At 22.3% G+C, this 17,828-nt stretch overlaps 2 protein-coding genes and 1 non-coding gene across 8 annotated transcripts; all 3 read right to left on the bottom strand.

The window, feature by feature from the left end:
• Positions 1-1,106: 1,106 nt before the first annotated feature.
• LOC122714847 (choline-phosphate cytidylyltransferase A-like) lies at positions 1,107-6,537 on the bottom strand. Of its 6 annotated transcripts, none has more exons than XR_006346723.1 (10): positions 5,132-5,859; positions 4,592-4,736; positions 3,822-3,929; positions 3,343-3,451; positions 3,121-3,237; positions 2,784-2,935; positions 2,488-2,709; positions 2,176-2,343; positions 1,821-2,052; positions 1,107-1,575 (listed from the first exon to the last, which is right to left on the bottom strand). XR_006346723.1 is itself a non-coding variant. In XM_043936556.1 (10 exons), exons 2-10 carry the CDS (start codon positions 4,700-4,702, stop codon positions 1,473-1,475), a joined length of 1,212 nt encoding a protein of 403 aa, XP_043792491.1. In that variant the 5' UTR covers positions 4,703-4,736; positions 6,412-6,537; the 3' UTR covers positions 1,111-1,472. The 6 variants fall into 6 exon arrangements, 5 of the variants coding, with proteins under 5 accessions (XP_043792491.1, XP_043792493.1, XP_043792490.1 ...); XM_043936556.1 differs by lacking the exon at positions 5,132-5,859 and adding an exon at positions 6,412-6,537 and having other exon boundaries at positions 1,111-1,575; positions 1,931-2,052; XM_043936558.1 differs by lacking the exon at positions 5,132-5,859 and adding an exon at positions 6,451-6,473 and having other exon boundaries at positions 1,111-1,575; positions 1,931-2,052.
• Positions 6,538-8,095: 1,558 nt separating this feature from the next.
• Positions 8,096-16,731, bottom strand: LOC122714846 (importin-5). Its single transcript, XM_043936553.1, has 14 exons — positions 16,615-16,731; positions 15,479-15,628; positions 14,523-14,749; positions 14,326-14,422; positions 13,362-13,927; positions 12,941-13,049; positions 12,366-12,665; positions 12,082-12,264; positions 11,857-11,983; positions 11,417-11,779; positions 11,079-11,332; positions 10,480-11,000; positions 10,012-10,231; positions 8,096-9,923 (listed from the first exon to the last, which is right to left on the bottom strand). The coding sequence occupies exons 1-14, from the start codon at positions 16,729-16,731 to the stop codon at positions 9,828-9,830; spliced, it is 3,330 nt and encodes a 1,109-aa protein (XP_043792488.1). The 3' UTR covers positions 8,096-9,827.
• On the bottom strand, positions 14,088-14,215 carry LOC122715390. The gene has a single exon (XR_006346832.1).
• Positions 16,732-17,828: the final 1,097 nt, after the last annotated feature.

Consider the following 17,828-nt stretch of genomic DNA (forward strand, 5'->3'; position numbering starts at 1 on the left):
ATATGTTAAATCTTAATTTTGTATTTAAAACTCATCTAATGTATATTTTTTAATCCCTGGAACTATACGCTATTAACAAAGTTGCTAGCGTTAAGAATTACATTATTCTGAATGCTACAATAAAAATAAAAATAAATATTTTTATCATATATTTTATTTATATATTAAAAAAATATTTCATTCAAATGTTTTAGTAATCATACGGTAATACAAGAATATTATAAAACTACATTATAATTTCAAAGTATAAAAATGGTTGTACCATTCCAGGGTTATTATATCTGTATATATTCAAATAAAAGCACCATCTTCAAAATGATTCTTATTTTGATGTGTATTTATTTAAATTAAAATTCTATTATTTATTTTGATTTTTATTCATTTTTTTTGAATTCTATTGATTCATATTTAAGAATTTTACTACACACATGATTATTTACTAATAAAAATAAATTAAAAATTTTTATATTTTATAAATACTCTAGATTAAACAAGAACAATCATTTATAAAATTACATTTGTTCAAATTTCTTCAATACTATTAAAATTTTTGTAATACAACTTTTTGTAATACAAATTTTTGAATAATTTCTAATAATTTCATAGTTCAAATTAAATTCATAGTAATGATAAATTCTTCGATAAATTTTTTGTTTACTTCATATTTTCATATAATTTTATCAATAATGCAATATTTAAAATATAAGTAAATATTAATTTTATGTACTAACTTTTCATAAATAACTTTTCATAAAAAAACTTTTCATAATTCTAAATGTGTTCAATATGACTTTTAAAATGGATCATTGAAAAAAAATATATATACATATACATATACATGTATATATATACATACATATATATTTAAATCATCTATTTATTATAAAAATCAAAATATAATTTAATATTAACGCAGATATTTTCACTGCAAATATATATTATAAATTATTAATTATAAAGTAACTTGTAAAAAAATGTTATATAAAATTAGTAAGAAAAAAATTGAAAATTAATAAATATTGTTAACTGATTATCTGAACCACAGACTTTCTTGCATAAATGAAAATATGCGTTTAACTATTAGAAATTCTTGTATGAAATTCAAAATGAACAATAATATCATTCAAAACCAGATTTTAGGAACTTATTAATAATATAAATAACGATATGATAATGAAACTCTCAAGAATAGTTATAACGACTTAAGTAATCTATATGACTTCTGTAATGTTCATGCATATATATAATCTAATTAATATATAATAATGCATGATTGGATTGAATGAAATTATTACAACAAATAATTTTATATCGTATGTAGTATGAAATCATAGCATAAAAAAATTATTAAGCATAACATTATAATCCATATTAATAAATCACATAGATGCATAAAATTATTTTTAAACATTTTTAAAGAGATTGCACGATATTTTTGGTCAAAATGAATGTGATTTTGAAAAAAGAGGTTATCATTTGGAGTGCAAATTTTCTTCTTCATCGTCGCTATAATCATCGCTTAAATAATAATTACTCTGCGAATATTCAAAACGGCCAGTCTTTTTCGGTGGTGGACTGTAACATAAATCATATATATTAATTCAATTAATTTGAATTAATATTAAATAAGTAACATTTTCGTATTTTGTAAATATTTAAACGAAAATTTTTGTGACAATACTATGTTATGCACTATACATATATTATATACACAAAAAGGATAAAGAAAATGAAACACATTTTTTACAACAAGCAATGGTTAAATTGTGTGTTACTGCTTAAAATTTATCTAATGTATAACAGTGGAATTGTATACTAACATAACATGCTGCAAATGGGTGGTGTGAAGTATTGAAGGTTTTCATATAGAAGCAGTACAGAATGAAGTGGTGTTGCATATTAGTCAATTGACTCGAATGCTGTGATGTACCTTGTCTGATCTTCATCATTATTGCTGCTATTACTGCCATTTGGACTGCCATCTCTTTTTGGACTTGCAGGAGGAGATAATGCTTGCATTAAACGACCTTTACTTTCATTCCAAATTGTTGACTGTAAAAATTATTAATATATTAATTAATATATAATAATAATAATAATAATATATTAATTATTCTTTTATAATGATAATCTACAGGATATTATTAATATTGAAATTAAAAATATGCTACTTACCAATCTACCTTCTCTTCCAAATAAAAGTAGAAAAGCATCGATAAAATCTCGAGATTTTTCTTCCCATTTGCTAATCATATCCATACGTTTTTCACCAATATTCTCCATTACTCTTTTACCTTTATCTTTTAAATCATCAAATTTATTTTGTAAACGAAATTTCTTTTCCTACAAAAACATATCTTATCATAAAATATCATTGCTTAAGAATAGTATTGTTTAAAAAAAATTTATAATGGAATAAAAATCACAATTATTTATTGTTATAGTATACCAACTTATGTCTTTTTCTCATTAATTTATGATACTTACATTGAGAAAAGAAACATTAAGTTCTTTTGCACTATAGCCTCGCGCAAGATTTCTTCTTACATAAATATCATAATCTTTAACTATTCTTGCAACAATATCGGATGTTGATACTCCTTCTGTTCTTTGTGTAGCTACAAACATACCTTTAGCCTTTAAGGCAGCATAAACATCTGTGCTATCATCTGTCATATAAGGTATATCATCATGAGCAACAAAATCGATCTAAAAATAACACAAGAATTAAATATTAATATTTAATAAATGTTTTAGAAAAAATATTATATATTTCAGTTTACTTTATGTTTTATAAGAAATTCATCATCCAGTTCCCAAGGTGCATCTCTAACCACTTCATCTACGTAACGACAATGTCTTACTGCATCATATCTTTCAACATCTGTCATAACTGTTCTTCCTTTTTTACTATGTGTTAACTGATCATTACAAACTGTAATTATAAAAATTACATATATTTTATATAAGAGATTATATAATTATATAATAATTATATATTTTATATATCTTCATTTTCTATAAAAATATTTTTTAATAATATCATATAATACTTATGCTATATATTAAAAAATTAGAATTTTATTAATTATTTTATTAATTTTATTAATTATTTTTTACCTCCTACAATAAGATATACATTAGGGAAAATATTTTTTGCTTGTAAAAGTTGCCGTGCATGTCCTTGATGAAATAGATCATAAATACCATCTGCATAGACTCTGATTTTTCTAGGAGCTAAATTATTACAAAAATTATTGATATTATTAATATAACATTCAAAAGCTTTTAATAACTATTAATTAGATAAATAATATCTAATTAATTTTTAATTATACTAACCTTTACCACTTTTTGCCATTTTTAATGTAATGCGAATGTTATAATCACAGGCATTTCTTTCAGCAAGTGCTTCTGGATCATCACTAAAAGGTGCTTCCTTGCAAATTGACTGCAATAAATTTAATATAAATAGTATGATAAAAAGTATATATATAAATCATCTGTCATATATACAAATAATAGATTTCATAAAAATTTTTATTTTTAAAATATTAATTATATTTAAATATAATATTAATATTTAATATTAATATTTAAAATATAAAATTAATATTTAAATATAATATTGATATAATAACAGCCTTTTCCTCATAAATTTTGAGAATTGCTTTATTTTAATTATGTGAAATTATATTTCTTTTAATTATATAAAAAATAAAATATTTATATTTATTTTTAAAATTAAAATAAAAAGATTAAAAAATTAAAAATATTATATATTTCAGCATTAAAATTATTAAAAAAAAAATTAAACTCACTGGAAGTTCTTTGTGGTAAATAGAAATTTCACTATTATACTTTTTCAGTGAAATTTGACCTGATTCATTATGTGAATTCCTGTTGCTTCTCCAAGTCATTGTCACTAGCTGTTAATATTAAAAAAAATTATTTTTTTATAAAAAAAAAAAAAAAAAATTTTCAAATAATCTACCTATAAAATTTCTTTAAATTCAATTAGCTTTTACAAATCTTCAAGTTAGAGAAGATAAAATTTTTTTGAAATATAAAACTTCTTTATATATTAATAAAAAAAAAATTTAGATTACATATAATAATATAAGCCATAAATATGTTGCAAAATCTATGTTAATATAGTTATCATCAAATATTTCAACAACACTATTTAAGAAATTATGTATTCGCAATATTATATTTCATTAGATATGGCTATGATCTTGCATCATATATTATATCATTATCATTAAAAAGTTTTGCTTCTATGAAATTAGATATATAAATGAATGATACAATATACATGAAATTACAGATATATTATCTTTGAATTATTAGAGATAATTCCCTATTATTATAATATAATTTATATATAAACTTTATAGATAAATCAAAAAATAAATGAACAATGCTTCATATAAATATATTATATATATTAATACAAATTTTCAACATAATAAATATATATTTATACTGCTTTAAATTAATAAAATATCAAATGATAAAATAATATAAACAACTTATAATATTAATGAATTTATAACAAATTTTATTTATTATATTAAATGTTACTTACAGGATATATAGGTGAATCTTCCCTGGAGCAAGATGCATCTTCTCCATTTTGAATATTTGAATATGATGTAGAATTCAACATAGTTTCTTCTCTAGCACGCTTTCTAGACATTTTTTACTGCTTCAATGTTAGGTCCATAAAAAACCTATTAAACAAAATATTATTTAAAATTGTTATTATTGATATTGTTATTGTTATTTATATTATTATAGATAATTAAATTATTTGTATAATGTCTTATCATTAAAAATAATACAAAATATATAAAATATAAAATAAAAATTATATATAATCTTTTACTTGAATTACATATAATAGAAAATAAATAAAAATTTTAAATTTGTATTATTAAAATTATAAATTTTAATAATATTTATTAATTATATTTATTTCATAAAAAATAAAAAATAAAATAAAAATTGCAAACATTTTTAAGAATATTTAAATTAAGATATTAAAAGCTAGATACTATTTTAATTATACATATATTTACATATAATATTCATTTATAATCTATACAAGAAATTGATGAACGTTTACCTGGTTTTCACAAGTTATCTTAAAATTATTGATCAATGTCATTATTATAATTTTATGATTACGAATCATTATGATTATAAAATATTCATGAATAATCGTATAATCTCCAGGAAACAATTAGAGATGTGCCGAATTATTTGTGAACCAGTCATGTTTGGTTATTACATATTATGATTCAATAAAATTTTTTATATATTTATTCCTTGTAAAACAATAGCATGTTGCTAAAATATGTTTTATAGTTAAAAAAAGAAGAATGCAGAAAACATCATATAACCAGATATAATCAATCAAAGATATAATATTTAAAATTTAATAATAATGTATAATCTCAAGTAACTTGTTCACTCGGCTTTTTATAATTTATTTTTACATATATTTTTTAATTTTATATGTACTTTCTTTTTAAATTTTTATAAATTCCAATTGAACTAAACGAACCTTTTCACGCCCTAATTTCTGTATACACGACGATTGACTATAAAGATAAGTAATAGGATATGACGAAAAATCAGAGTTCCGCTAGAAGTTTATTGAACTCATTATTTGATTTATCGGATTTTTATAGAAAAGTTTAAAAAACAAATTCTTGGAAATTTTTAGAGAAATTTCACATTTTATGTTATTTTAAAATACTATTTCACGACTGACACACACAACTGCTATAACACTTGTGGATACTACGTATTACACATTTTCAGTATATTATCAGGGACGAAATAATAGCACTATGAACCTCGAGACAAATGAAAAAGCGTCTATGCATGAGTCCTATATTAAAAGAGTATAAGAATTACAAATGAGGGCAAGAAGCCATATAAATATCTTTATTTAAATCTAGTGCGGTTTTAATAGTTATTAAAAACAAAAACATCAGAATATCATATTCTATTCTGAAATTCTTTCCTTTTTTATTTTTATTGCGAAAATAAAAATTTATAAATATTATAAATTCATAAATATTCTAAAATCTATTTAGATTATTCAAATTAATTATATATATTAAATAATAGTATTTATAAGAAAAAAGAAGGAAAGAAAATAAATTAGTTTTCAATTATTTTTCAAATAATTTATTTTATTAAATATTATGCAATATTAATAATAAATTGTAATTTATAAATATAGTTATTTAATTTTTATTAAATAATTAAAATTTGTTAAACATAAAATATTTATTAATATGAAAATATAATTTTTTTACGTTTAAAATGTAGTTTAAAGTGTAGTTTAAAAAGAATAACTACAATAATATACTTTTTGATTTTAAAAGAACGTACTTTTTCAAGACAATAGTTACACCGGATTGTTACACTTACACACTACTGTTGAAGAAACTAAACTAATAATAAGAATCAATTAAAAATAAATTTCACATAACAGATATGTTACTTGTAATGCATAAAATATGTGCACCAAACATTTTTTATGAGTAATGAGTTTTTATGAGTTAATTAAAGGAGGGAGGGGGAATGATGACGTAATATCGGATGATCATAATATTATATACTTATCACATAGTCACAAATGTACATATACTTTCAAATATATATATATATATATATATATATATATATATGCTGTGTGTGTATTTCATATAAAATTAATTATTAAAATTATTTTATATGAATATACGAATAATATCATTACATATAATTATATTATAAAATTATCAAATTATTAATATATTTTTTAAATTAAAAATAACAAATAATTTTATTATTATTGAAATGTATTGAATTTGAATGATAATGATAATTAATAATAAATATTTTATATTCTGTTATATAACAATAAACAATAATAAATAAATATAATTTGGTCACATAAATAATTAAAATGAATTAAAATAATGAAAATTTATATATTTTGAACATATTTTTTGATAAATTCATTTCAGTTATTTTATATTCATCTTTTTATTTTATAATAAAGTTTTCATTTATGTAGTAATAATAAATTTAATAATAACGATAGTTTTAATTTTCTTAAATAGAAATTTTTTACAAGGGTAATTAAATTTTTTGTTATTATTTTGATATAATTTTATTATTACATTATGATATAATTAAAGGATAGAATTTTTATTTAAGAAATTATTTTTTTTTGTCATTTTTATGATTGTATAAAATAAATTTTTTTAGCATAATTTAAATATGTATCATTTTTATGTTATAAACTTTTTTCTGTTTAGCCATACATAATTATATTATATGTAATTTATCTGATAACATCTATAATAAATTTAATATGTATACTTATATATGTAATAACAAACAAAATATTTCAATCTAAAAAAATTTTATTTTCGGTTAATTGAATTGATGACGTGACGCCTGAAATACGGCATAACTGATTTATTAAAAACGAAATGTAATTATGAACGAATTATTTAAAATAGATTAAAATATCATTAAAGTAAATATTTATTATGAATTACGGAAGATTTTTGACGCAATATCTGATAAACTCATAAGAGAAAATTGCTCAATAGTCGCATTTTGTATATTTTTTACAGTAATTAATTCATCGAACGCATATTTAACATTTATGTTTCGATTGATATACAATTGTTAAATACTATATAACAAAATGTTTCGCATAAAAAAGACATGTAGCATATATTTTTAATTTATTTTTAGTGTATACAAACAAAAACTTAACTACTCAACTAAATAAAAACTTCTAAATGAAAATATACTGTCATTACTTTTATTTTTATATATATTATGATATATTCAAATTTAAATTTAAGTATTTATATAATTGATCGTAATTTCATAAGTTTATATAATAAATTATATATATGATTAAATATATATCAATAAGTAATAATTTAAATATATTTTTTTTTATAAACGAAAATTAAATGTAATATAACGATAATTATGATTCTTTCTTACATTGTAAAAATTTCATTTATAATATTACGAATAAAATGTATAATTTTAAAGGTAAAGCAAAACAATCAATTAAAAAGCTGAGATTTATTTTAATTAATAATAACTTTAAAATAATCTCTATATAATTATAAGAATTATAATTTTACTTTTTTCATATTGATTTTGTTTTCACAAATCTTTTTGTCACAATACATCGCACGAACAGTCCTTCAATAATTCTTAATTGAAATGTTTACAATCGCACATTGCTTGTATCTATTTCACAAGATCTTAGTCTTCATGAAATAATTAATGAGGCAGTGCCTACTAATTATCAATAATTACATTTATGTAATTCAACTTTACGTACTTAGTTTTAATATTTATATACTTTGATATATACATACAAATAAATGTCCGACCATTAGTTATATTCTTTTGTCGTAACAAAAAAAAATTTTTTGGAGGATTTTGTTGTAACTAGTCGCAGATTTTATTTCTGGAATATTTTCCATTGCAAATTCGCTTGCAATGGTAAATATCATGATAATTATTGTGTACAAATAAATAGCAACAAGAACAAGAAATTGTAATGTTACTCCATTCAGTCATTTTTTTACGCCACTGTCCTTAATTCACATTGTCATTACACAATAACCGGAAGAAACGTAATGCCCAGCATTCTTTTCAACTTATTTCAGTAATATATCTTGGTTTCATTGTTATACTTTATTTTACGCAATAACAAATTGCAAAATTACAGCTAAATAAGCGTAATAAATCAATGTAAATTAGCTGTAAAATTACACGATTAAGTATACTTTATATCAAACTGAAAATGTATACTTTTTGTTCTAATGTAATCCAATGTGATGAATTAGAATTAACAAATAATTTAATATATCAAAATATAAAATGTTTTACACATTACATTGCAGTTCATTACGTTTCATTTAAAAGGCATTCGTATACAGTTTCGTCTAACTTCAACGCTGTAATATTATCGATATTATTAAATAACATTTACTGTACCTAAATTTAATAATAAAAATACCTAAATCACAATATATTATGCCATCATTTGATAGCAATGAGTTGGTGTTTTTCCAGTCTATTTTTCGCAGTTTTGTTATTCTGCCAAAAAAGTAGTATCAGAAGGCGGATAATTGGGACAAAGAGATCGCAATGACAAAAATGTAATATTATTCTATGAACATTCTTAATATTCTAAACTCCAAAGCTGGAGTTAGTGTTTACAAATACTATGCAATTTACAAAGCATTAAAAAAGAAAAAAGAGAGAAAGAAAAAAAATAGACACTAAGCATCGTTCGGCTCGCAATGGCGGGAAATGTGTCTTGTTTTAATTTTATGTTAAAAATAAATTCATGAATGCAATATTATTTTATTGTATTATCATTATAAATTAAGCAAAAATAATGAATTATAAAAATTTCGTCAGTGCGAACTCACTTATATAATTTAATAAATTTTATATTGCTAAATTTATGTTTAACATATCACACTTCATCAAGTAATGACAAGTACAAGTTTTATGGTATGTAATTCGCAACAATTCCAAATAGTAAAAAATGGGATGACTATTGTATCTACTAATGAAATACAATCAACAAATATATGAATTATATCAAATAGTTACATACAATTATTTCTCTTCATAATTAGGCTGGCGCAATTGTTCCATAGCTACCTAAAATCTGTGATTTCTCCACAAGCTTTATTAAAGCAAATGTGTGTGTGTATGTTTTTTTCTTTTATATTAAAATATTAAAGATCGAAGGTAAAAGCAAATGGCTAATTAGTAGGCTGTGCACGAAGTGCCTCATGCAGTGCCTGTTGTTGATCTGCTGTTAATGCATTTATGCATGCCTGGAACATAGACTCGTTGTTCTAAAACAGAGAATAGATTATTTTTTAAAACATAAATATGCAATAGAATAAAAATATATTTTATATAATATACATTGTTTACTTATACCTGTATTTGTCTAACAATGCTAAGAATTCTACCCATGACAGGATTATCTGTTGGTACGGCATCTTTATAAAATGCTTCTGCAAAAAAACTTATTAATCGAGGTAGATTCGAATTATTTGGTCCTAAAACTGCTACGTGATTTGCTTCAATTAAATCACATAAATATCCATAAACATAAGGTGCTTCATCTTCATCTTCTACCACTGGTAGCCAAGAGAGCCTGGAGAAATAAATTTTTTACTAATTTTTTTACAATTAATATAATACATGATTCGCTAAAAGACTCAAAGAGATATCACCAATCACATACTCCTGTTTTTCTTTATATGTATATTCATAATTGCTTCAACATTAATTTTTACATAATCGCTAAATTATATATATTTTAGAGAATTAGATATAATTTTTGAGTCCTCTAACAAAAAAAATCATTTTGTATCATATCAAGATTAATAAATATCAACTTACCAATGAGGAAGTATTTCATCGACATTGATTGCTTTATTATTATATTTAAGGATTTTTGTTACTGCAGAAATAGCATTTTCTGTAGGATTGACATTTTCAGGTGATCTAGATTCTGGATCATTTATAACTTCCATTAATCTAGGTAAAGCTTCTGCACATGCTTGAGCAAATGCTTCTCCTCCGTATTGTCCTAAAACTCCACAACCATAAGCTGCTGCTTGTCTTACTTCTGCTGATTTATCTGATACATATTGTATCATTGGTCGTAAAAAATATTCTTGATATTTTGCACATTCAGGTCCACCAAATTCTATTACATCGTCAAAAACACATAAAGCCCATTGATGATCTGACCAAGACCTTTCAGGACTTAATAATTTAACAAAATGTCCACAAATTTGATCGAAATAAGGGAAAAATGAAGATTTATGAGTAGTGAATAAAGCATGTAAAATATCTGCTATTTTACTTAGAGTATATACATCTTCATTATCTTCATCAGCAAGTTGTTCTTCAACAATCTATAATTTTAATAAAAATTGTAAACTATCTATAATGTTAATTAAATTTTATGTCAAATTATATATGCAAAATCTTACCTCATCATAATCTTCATCTTTACGTTTTTCCAATCTAGCTACTGCTCTTTCAAAATGTTTGTTAAGTAATTTATCCAATATACGTAAAAGTTCAGCCATGGGTTGTGCTCCTAAGCAACCTGCACCAAGAGTTTCAATACATTTGGCCAACGAATACAATAATTCTAATAAAACATCAGATTCAGGTTCTGTATCAATTGCTTTTAAGAGATCAGGACAAATATATGCCCACATTCCTTCAAGATACTGTGGACCTGTAATTTAATTATTATTTATAATTATAATACAAAGAATTAATATTTTATGAAAATATATTTGTATAATTATTATTAATTAACCTTTTATTTTTGCGCAATCAAGAAGATATGGTAAACTTGCAGCAGCAGCTGTTCTAACACCATCATGAAAATAAAATTTCAGCATAGGAACCATTAGCCGTACTACTTCTTCTGCATAATCTGCAAAACCTTCCTTCAATTCACGCGCATAGCAAACTAACATTTCACAGGCAGAAGCTTTATCTTCTAAACCAGCTGTTTTAATTCCAAAATTTTGTTGTTCACCAAGAGAGATGAATTCCCAATCAACATCTTCTATACCTTCCATATCTTCATTATCTAATAAAGCCACTTCAGGTCTCATAGCGGCTGTTCGTAAAACTGGACCCATTACTAATGGCAAATATTGTTCAAATTGTTTACCTAAAGAATTTAATTATTATTGTTTAATCATATTTTAATATATTTTATCCAAAAAGATAAAATTTTAAATTTTCTACCAAGAATTTTACAAATTCGTGTCCATGCGGATATAAGATAACTTGTTTGTGGATCATCATCTGGAAGATCTCCTTCAGAATGAGTTTTTAATAACATATCCATAACTTCACTAGCATCTGCAATAAACTATATAACCATAAAAAATATAGTTATATAATGTATTTTTAAAAACAAAATATTAAATATTTTATTATGTCATTTTTTATTGTTTAGTATTATTATACCTTTTCAGGTCCTACTGCAAGTCCTATAAGACTCACGCATTCAATTGTCTTTCCACGTAACATTTTATGTTCTTGTTGATTAGCATTTTGAATGATATATTTTAGACACGGCATTAATCTATCATAATATGTTACAAATTGTTCTTCACATGTATCAGCAACAGATGCAATAGTTGTAACAACCTATAAAAAAAAAAAATAAATTGAAAAAAATTATTATCAGGTTAAAAAAATAATTATATATGCACTAATTTTATTTAATTACATATAGTTAATATGCTTACTTGTTCTAAAACAAGTTTAGTTCCTTTCTCAACTAATTCTTGAAATTTAGCAGTAAGAATTGATTCCAATTTAGCCATAATAGCATCTAAATATGGTGTTAATATATTTTTTGGACAATCTTCGCTAAAATTTACAAGTGCTGCACCAGCATGAGCTTGAACTCTTGGATTTGCATTATCGTCCAAAACCATTAATAAACCAGGAATGACTTTGTCATGAAATTTTTTTTCAAATATAGGTGCAAAATCAGTTGACATTTGACCTACTGCATTACAAGCTGCATATCTTACACGAGGATGCTACAAAAGATATATAATTAATAAATATAATCAATAGATAAATATGTATGTTCCAGAACTATGACTATCTCGGAAAAAATAATAGTCAACTTTAACTCCGAAAAATGTATTCTAATACATTGTCAGAATGATAATATATATGACTATGAAATTCTTCATTTTAGTTTATCATGAATTTAATGCTTATTATTATTATATTTATATCAAAAAATATAACTGCTGACTCAATTCATGGTATTTTAATGAAATTTATAAAAAATAGTTTTCAAACTTACGGGATCTTGCAAATATTGTATAACTCCTTCCATAATTTGAGGTAATATTGCTTCCATTTGTTTATGACAACCTTCTCCAACAGCTGATATTGCCATAAGAGCAGCATGTCTATATTATAAATTTTTTGAATATTTATAACTATAATTTTATTAAATATTTTTAAATTAGCAAAAATATAAATGTTTGTTCTAAATCTATGACAATAATATTACAATATTATTATCAACTCTCTATTAAAGAACATCCTTCAAAAATCTTAAATTTTTAACTATCAAAACGATAGATAAAAATAGATAATTTGAAAGATTACTCTATCACAGATGTAACGCAATTATTTGCATAGAACGAATAACTGCTGACTATTCTGTGATGAATATTATGAATATTGAAAATAAATAAAAATATTTTATAAATATTTACCTATATTTCCAATCACTATTATTCAACATTGAAGGAATATTTTGTACAATTTGTGGTAACATAGTTTTACCACCTAAACCACATGCTAATCTGTCTAAAGCACTTTCAGCAACAACATTATTACTATCATTGTCATCATCAACGATTTCATCAGAAAAGCTCCACTTTTCATCTTCTTCTATATCTGTCATCATTTTTAGTACCAATGGTACTAGGGATGCAATATATTTTCCACCAACTTTACGTACCATTGCAGGAGCAGTTTCTGCTAATGTTACTAATACTTCCAATGCTAATTGCCTCCATGAATCAGCCATATCTTCATTCGAAAATATTTTCATACACATTTCCATTATAGTTTCTAATTGTAATCTCAAAAACTTAGGCGTCGATTCTGCTAAATCAATTAAAACTTTTAAGAGAGCATCATCTCCTTGTTTTTCTACTGATTGAGCAATTACTTGTACAATTGCTGGTAATAATTCTGAAAAATGTTTCTGTATATTTTCTTCTTTATCATGCAAAATGATAAAGGCTCCAATTGCTCTTACTGCTTGAAATCTGACCTATAATAAAAATTATTATAATTATTAAAAATAAAATTTAAAAAAAAACAAGAAAATTATTTTTATGCAATTTTATGCAAAAAAAAAACGAATAATGATAAAAAAGAAACAAAAAAAAAATTACAAATACAAGTAAACAAAACTTTATTTATTTATTAATTTTTATATGCCCCGTATCTGTCTATAAATTAAATCTTCATAAATCATAGTCATCAGAAGGCAATTTTTCTATAGGAAGAATTTATGACGAGAAATTAAACTATTTTTATCTCGTGTATCATTCTTCCATATTAAACATTGAAAATATAAAACGAATGTATAAGAAAATATAAAACGAATGTATAAGAAATATAAAAATGTAAATATAAATATACATGAAAAAATATATTTTATAATACCTCATAGTTTGCAGAATCCATAATCGATTGTTGTAACATTTGTTTTATAAGATTCAAATAATTTGCTTGTTGATTTCCAAATACGCCTGGGACGGATCTATATTTATTTAAAATGAATATTATGCGGTGAAATTCGAAATTATATATTATTTATAATATAAAAACATTATATGTATATATATATATACAAAACTTACGTGAACATTCGAAGAGCATTTTCTTTTAATGCTGGTACAGGACTATTTGCACATTGGAATAGGAACTGCAAAAACTCTGGCCATTGATTATTACCATCTTCATCAATCAAATTTCTTGCAACTTCAGCTGCAACCTCACAAACCTTACGTCGAATAGTTTCTGTCTGTTCATTTTGAACAGATAATAAAATTTGCTCTTTTAATTGAGCTTGTGCTTCTGGTGGAATCTAAAAATAAATACAGCTATATTGACAGCTATATATTGACAGCTTTTTATTATACATATATATATAAACAAAATTATGATACATTTTAGCAGATGAATTTTTTTTTATATGTATTATAATTTATTAAAATATAAATTTTTATATAAGAATTTTGCAAAAGATAATGTACATTAATCTATATTTTGTTTTTTAAATAAAATTTCAATTTTTATAAAATGTTTATATAATTTTTTATAAAAACATGGGTTAAATAAAATTTAAAAATTTTAATATATTCTTAAATTATGAAAATTTAAAAATTATTATATTTGAAAACTTTTCTTAAAATTTTATAAATATTTATTTATATATGGATATATTTTCTAAACATTTTATATGTTTGAAATAAATTTGTTAAATATCAAAATATATTTATATATAATAATAAAAATAATATAGATTTAATAAATAATATAAATTGATAATTCATAAGATTCACAATAGGTCACTTTATCATTGGCAATAGTTATTGGCATAAACTACAGAGAGCATTATATGACTTGAAATTATTTTAGTCTGTAATTTATTATATGTATCAGCAATAAGAACTGAACAATATCTTTATTATATAAAAATTTAAAAAATATAAAATTTATTGCAAACAAAAATTTTCTCATATATATTATAAAGCTTATTTTCATTTTTACAATTAGAAAATTATTAAAATAAATATAATAAAAATATATTTACTTTAGGATAAAAATCCATAAATTCAGAAGAGAAGAGTCGACGTAACAAGACGGCAGCCATGGCACGCATCTCTTCTGTAAGAGTGGCATTGCATAAAGAAGTTAGAAGAAATGTCACCTTGCTATCCACTGGGAGATTGTTGTATGCATCCTAAAATATTAAAATATATAATATAACACACACACATATATATATTATATATATATTATAAAATTTAATTTTTTATAATGAAACATTTTTGTTTTAGATAAAAAAAAATCATAATATTAATAAAATAGTCATGTTTAATCATTTTAGTTTTATTTTAAAATATGAAGTAAATAAATGTCAATAAGAAATATTAATATTTAAAAGATAACAATTTATAATTAACATTTTAATACTACATTTTAAACTACTAGACTAAATAAAACCAAGAAAAAAAGGTATAGTATAAGATATGATTATATAGTTTTATTACATACATATTAAATGAAATGTAAAAAATTAGTATTAATAACAATAATAATATAATTTTAAATATATGAAATAGTATTCATATAAATGAATACATTTTTTATATCATTTAAAGTAGATAGAAATACCGGAAATCAAATAGAAAATGATTCTGTGTAGGCGGGAAAGTGAAATATAGAATTTATAAATATTGCTAAATACTTTCGTTATATATTATGTATTACTTAATACTAAATTAAATTTTTTTATCTTGTAATGTTATAATAACATCATGTAAACGATAAAATAATCATAAAAAAATTTGATAAGACGCATATTTGCATCGCATTAAAAATGACACGGATGATTGTAAAAGGTTGGAGGGGTGCATGCTACCACGGGACACCATTTTGGATTTTATTAGGTTCTTCTAAACACTTGTCAGTATTCACTAAGATAATTAATTTTATTTAACTTGAAACTAATTATATTGATATTATATAAAATTATTTATTAAAAAAATTCTAAGTAGAACTGTAATTCAATGCGAAAAATCACTGAATGGTGCCCACATGCAAATTCTGACAACATGTTGGCAACGTGCTCTGGAAATGAAGTATCTCATTTTATAAGATTTATGTTTTGTAAAAAAATTAATATATATAAAATATGCATGTAAAAATCATAAAAGATATACGCACTTCTGCTTGGGTTCTGGCATCATTATCCGTGCTCAGGAGTGTATTTAAAAGCTGTTGAAACTGATCAAGGTCTGCCGCCATTGTCACCGAACGAATGAAACTACAGCGCACACTCATACGAGTTGATCGTCAATTAATATTACCAACATAAATTATTAAAATATTTCTAGATATATGTTGCCAACTTTATGAATTTTATGTAATCGAAGGTAACTATTTTTATAATTGTGTGTTTGCCTTAAAATATTTTTTTAAATATATTATGAATCTGCAATTATATATTTGTTAATTATGATGAATATGATGAATATTTTTGATAGAAAATTTAAATTATAATTCATTCGTTTTTTTCATAAAATATTATTGATTGCATTAATCATTTAACATGAACGAACGATCAATAGAGAAAGAAAAAGAAATAAGATGTCAAAATGTGAAAAGTAAAACAATAATAAAAATATTATATTTCTAAGTAATTTGAATTAGGAAAAAATATATAAGTATATTTATTTAATTTTTTCTGGTATTCTGGTATCTTTTTATTATCAGTTCAGTATCTCTTTATTATAGTTTAAATACATATCTTTAAAGTTTTACATCATTATCTATTGCGTTTTTCATATCATAAAATATTAATTTCAGTGAGTTTATTAAAGAAAGCAATATCTTTATAGTCAATATCCAACTTTTCAATGATAAGGCCACATTTTGTATTCCTTTAACATATATATTTTACTTAAAAAAATTGTATAAATATTTGAATAAAATTTTCATATTTATTATTAAAAGAAATTAAAAATAAATAAAATAAATAATTTCATCATTGCTTTAGTATCATCATACTAAAATTCGAGTTTGGATTGAGTAATATTGTTCAATTATCATTTGTCGAAGTATTTTTTTCTATTGATAGAAATGAATCTTTCATAGCATGGATATTTTATTTTTTTTTTTTAATGTCACATGAAATAAATAATAATATAAAATCCAAATTACAAATTTTATTATAAATTATAATAAAAATAAATTATTTTTATTACTCGTAATATTTATTTTGATAAATATTTAATTTAATAATATAATATTCATAAAACTTAACGACAATCGAAAATAAATGGAAAAATTTTTCGTTATTGATATTGATAATACTCGAAATAAAATTTTGTATGATATTACAAAATAAGTTGTATGTATTATAAAATAATGTAAGTTGT

Source organism: Apis laboriosa, unplaced genomic scaffold (genome assembly GCF_014066325.1).
Source record: "Apis laboriosa isolate Shangri-la unplaced genomic scaffold, ASM1406632v1 scaffold34_cov151, whole genome shotgun sequence".
NCBI classification, from domain to species: Eukaryota; Metazoa; Arthropoda; class Insecta; order Hymenoptera; family Apidae; genus Apis; species Apis laboriosa.

Excerpts from the sequence above, each read along its gene's own strand:
- LOC122714847 (XM_043936556.1), bottom strand. The coding sequence starts at position 4,702 with ATGTCTAGAAAGCGTGCTAGAGAAGAAACTATGTTGAATTCTACATCA. Across the intron at positions 2,936-3,120 it reads TGTATATCTTATTGTAGGAG|TTTGTAATGATCAGTTAACA; the intron begins GTAAAAAATAAT and ends TTATAATTACAG. Across the intron at positions 2,344-2,487 it reads TTAATGTTTCTTTTCTCAAT|GAAAAGAAATTTCGTTTACA; the intron begins GTAAGTATCATA and ends ATGTTTTTGTAG.
- LOC122714846 (XM_043936553.1), bottom strand. The coding sequence starts at position 16,731 with ATGAGTGTGCGCTGTAGTTTCATTCGTTCGGTGACAATGGCGGCAGAC. Across the intron at positions 13,050-13,361 it reads AATAGTGATTGGAAATATAG|ACATGCTGCTCTTATGGCAA; the intron begins GTAAATATTTAT and ends TTTATAATATAG. Across the intron at positions 9,924-10,011 it reads GCATTGTTAGACAAATACAG|AACAACGAGTCTATGTTCCA; the intron begins GTATAAGTAAAC and ends TCTCTGTTTTAG.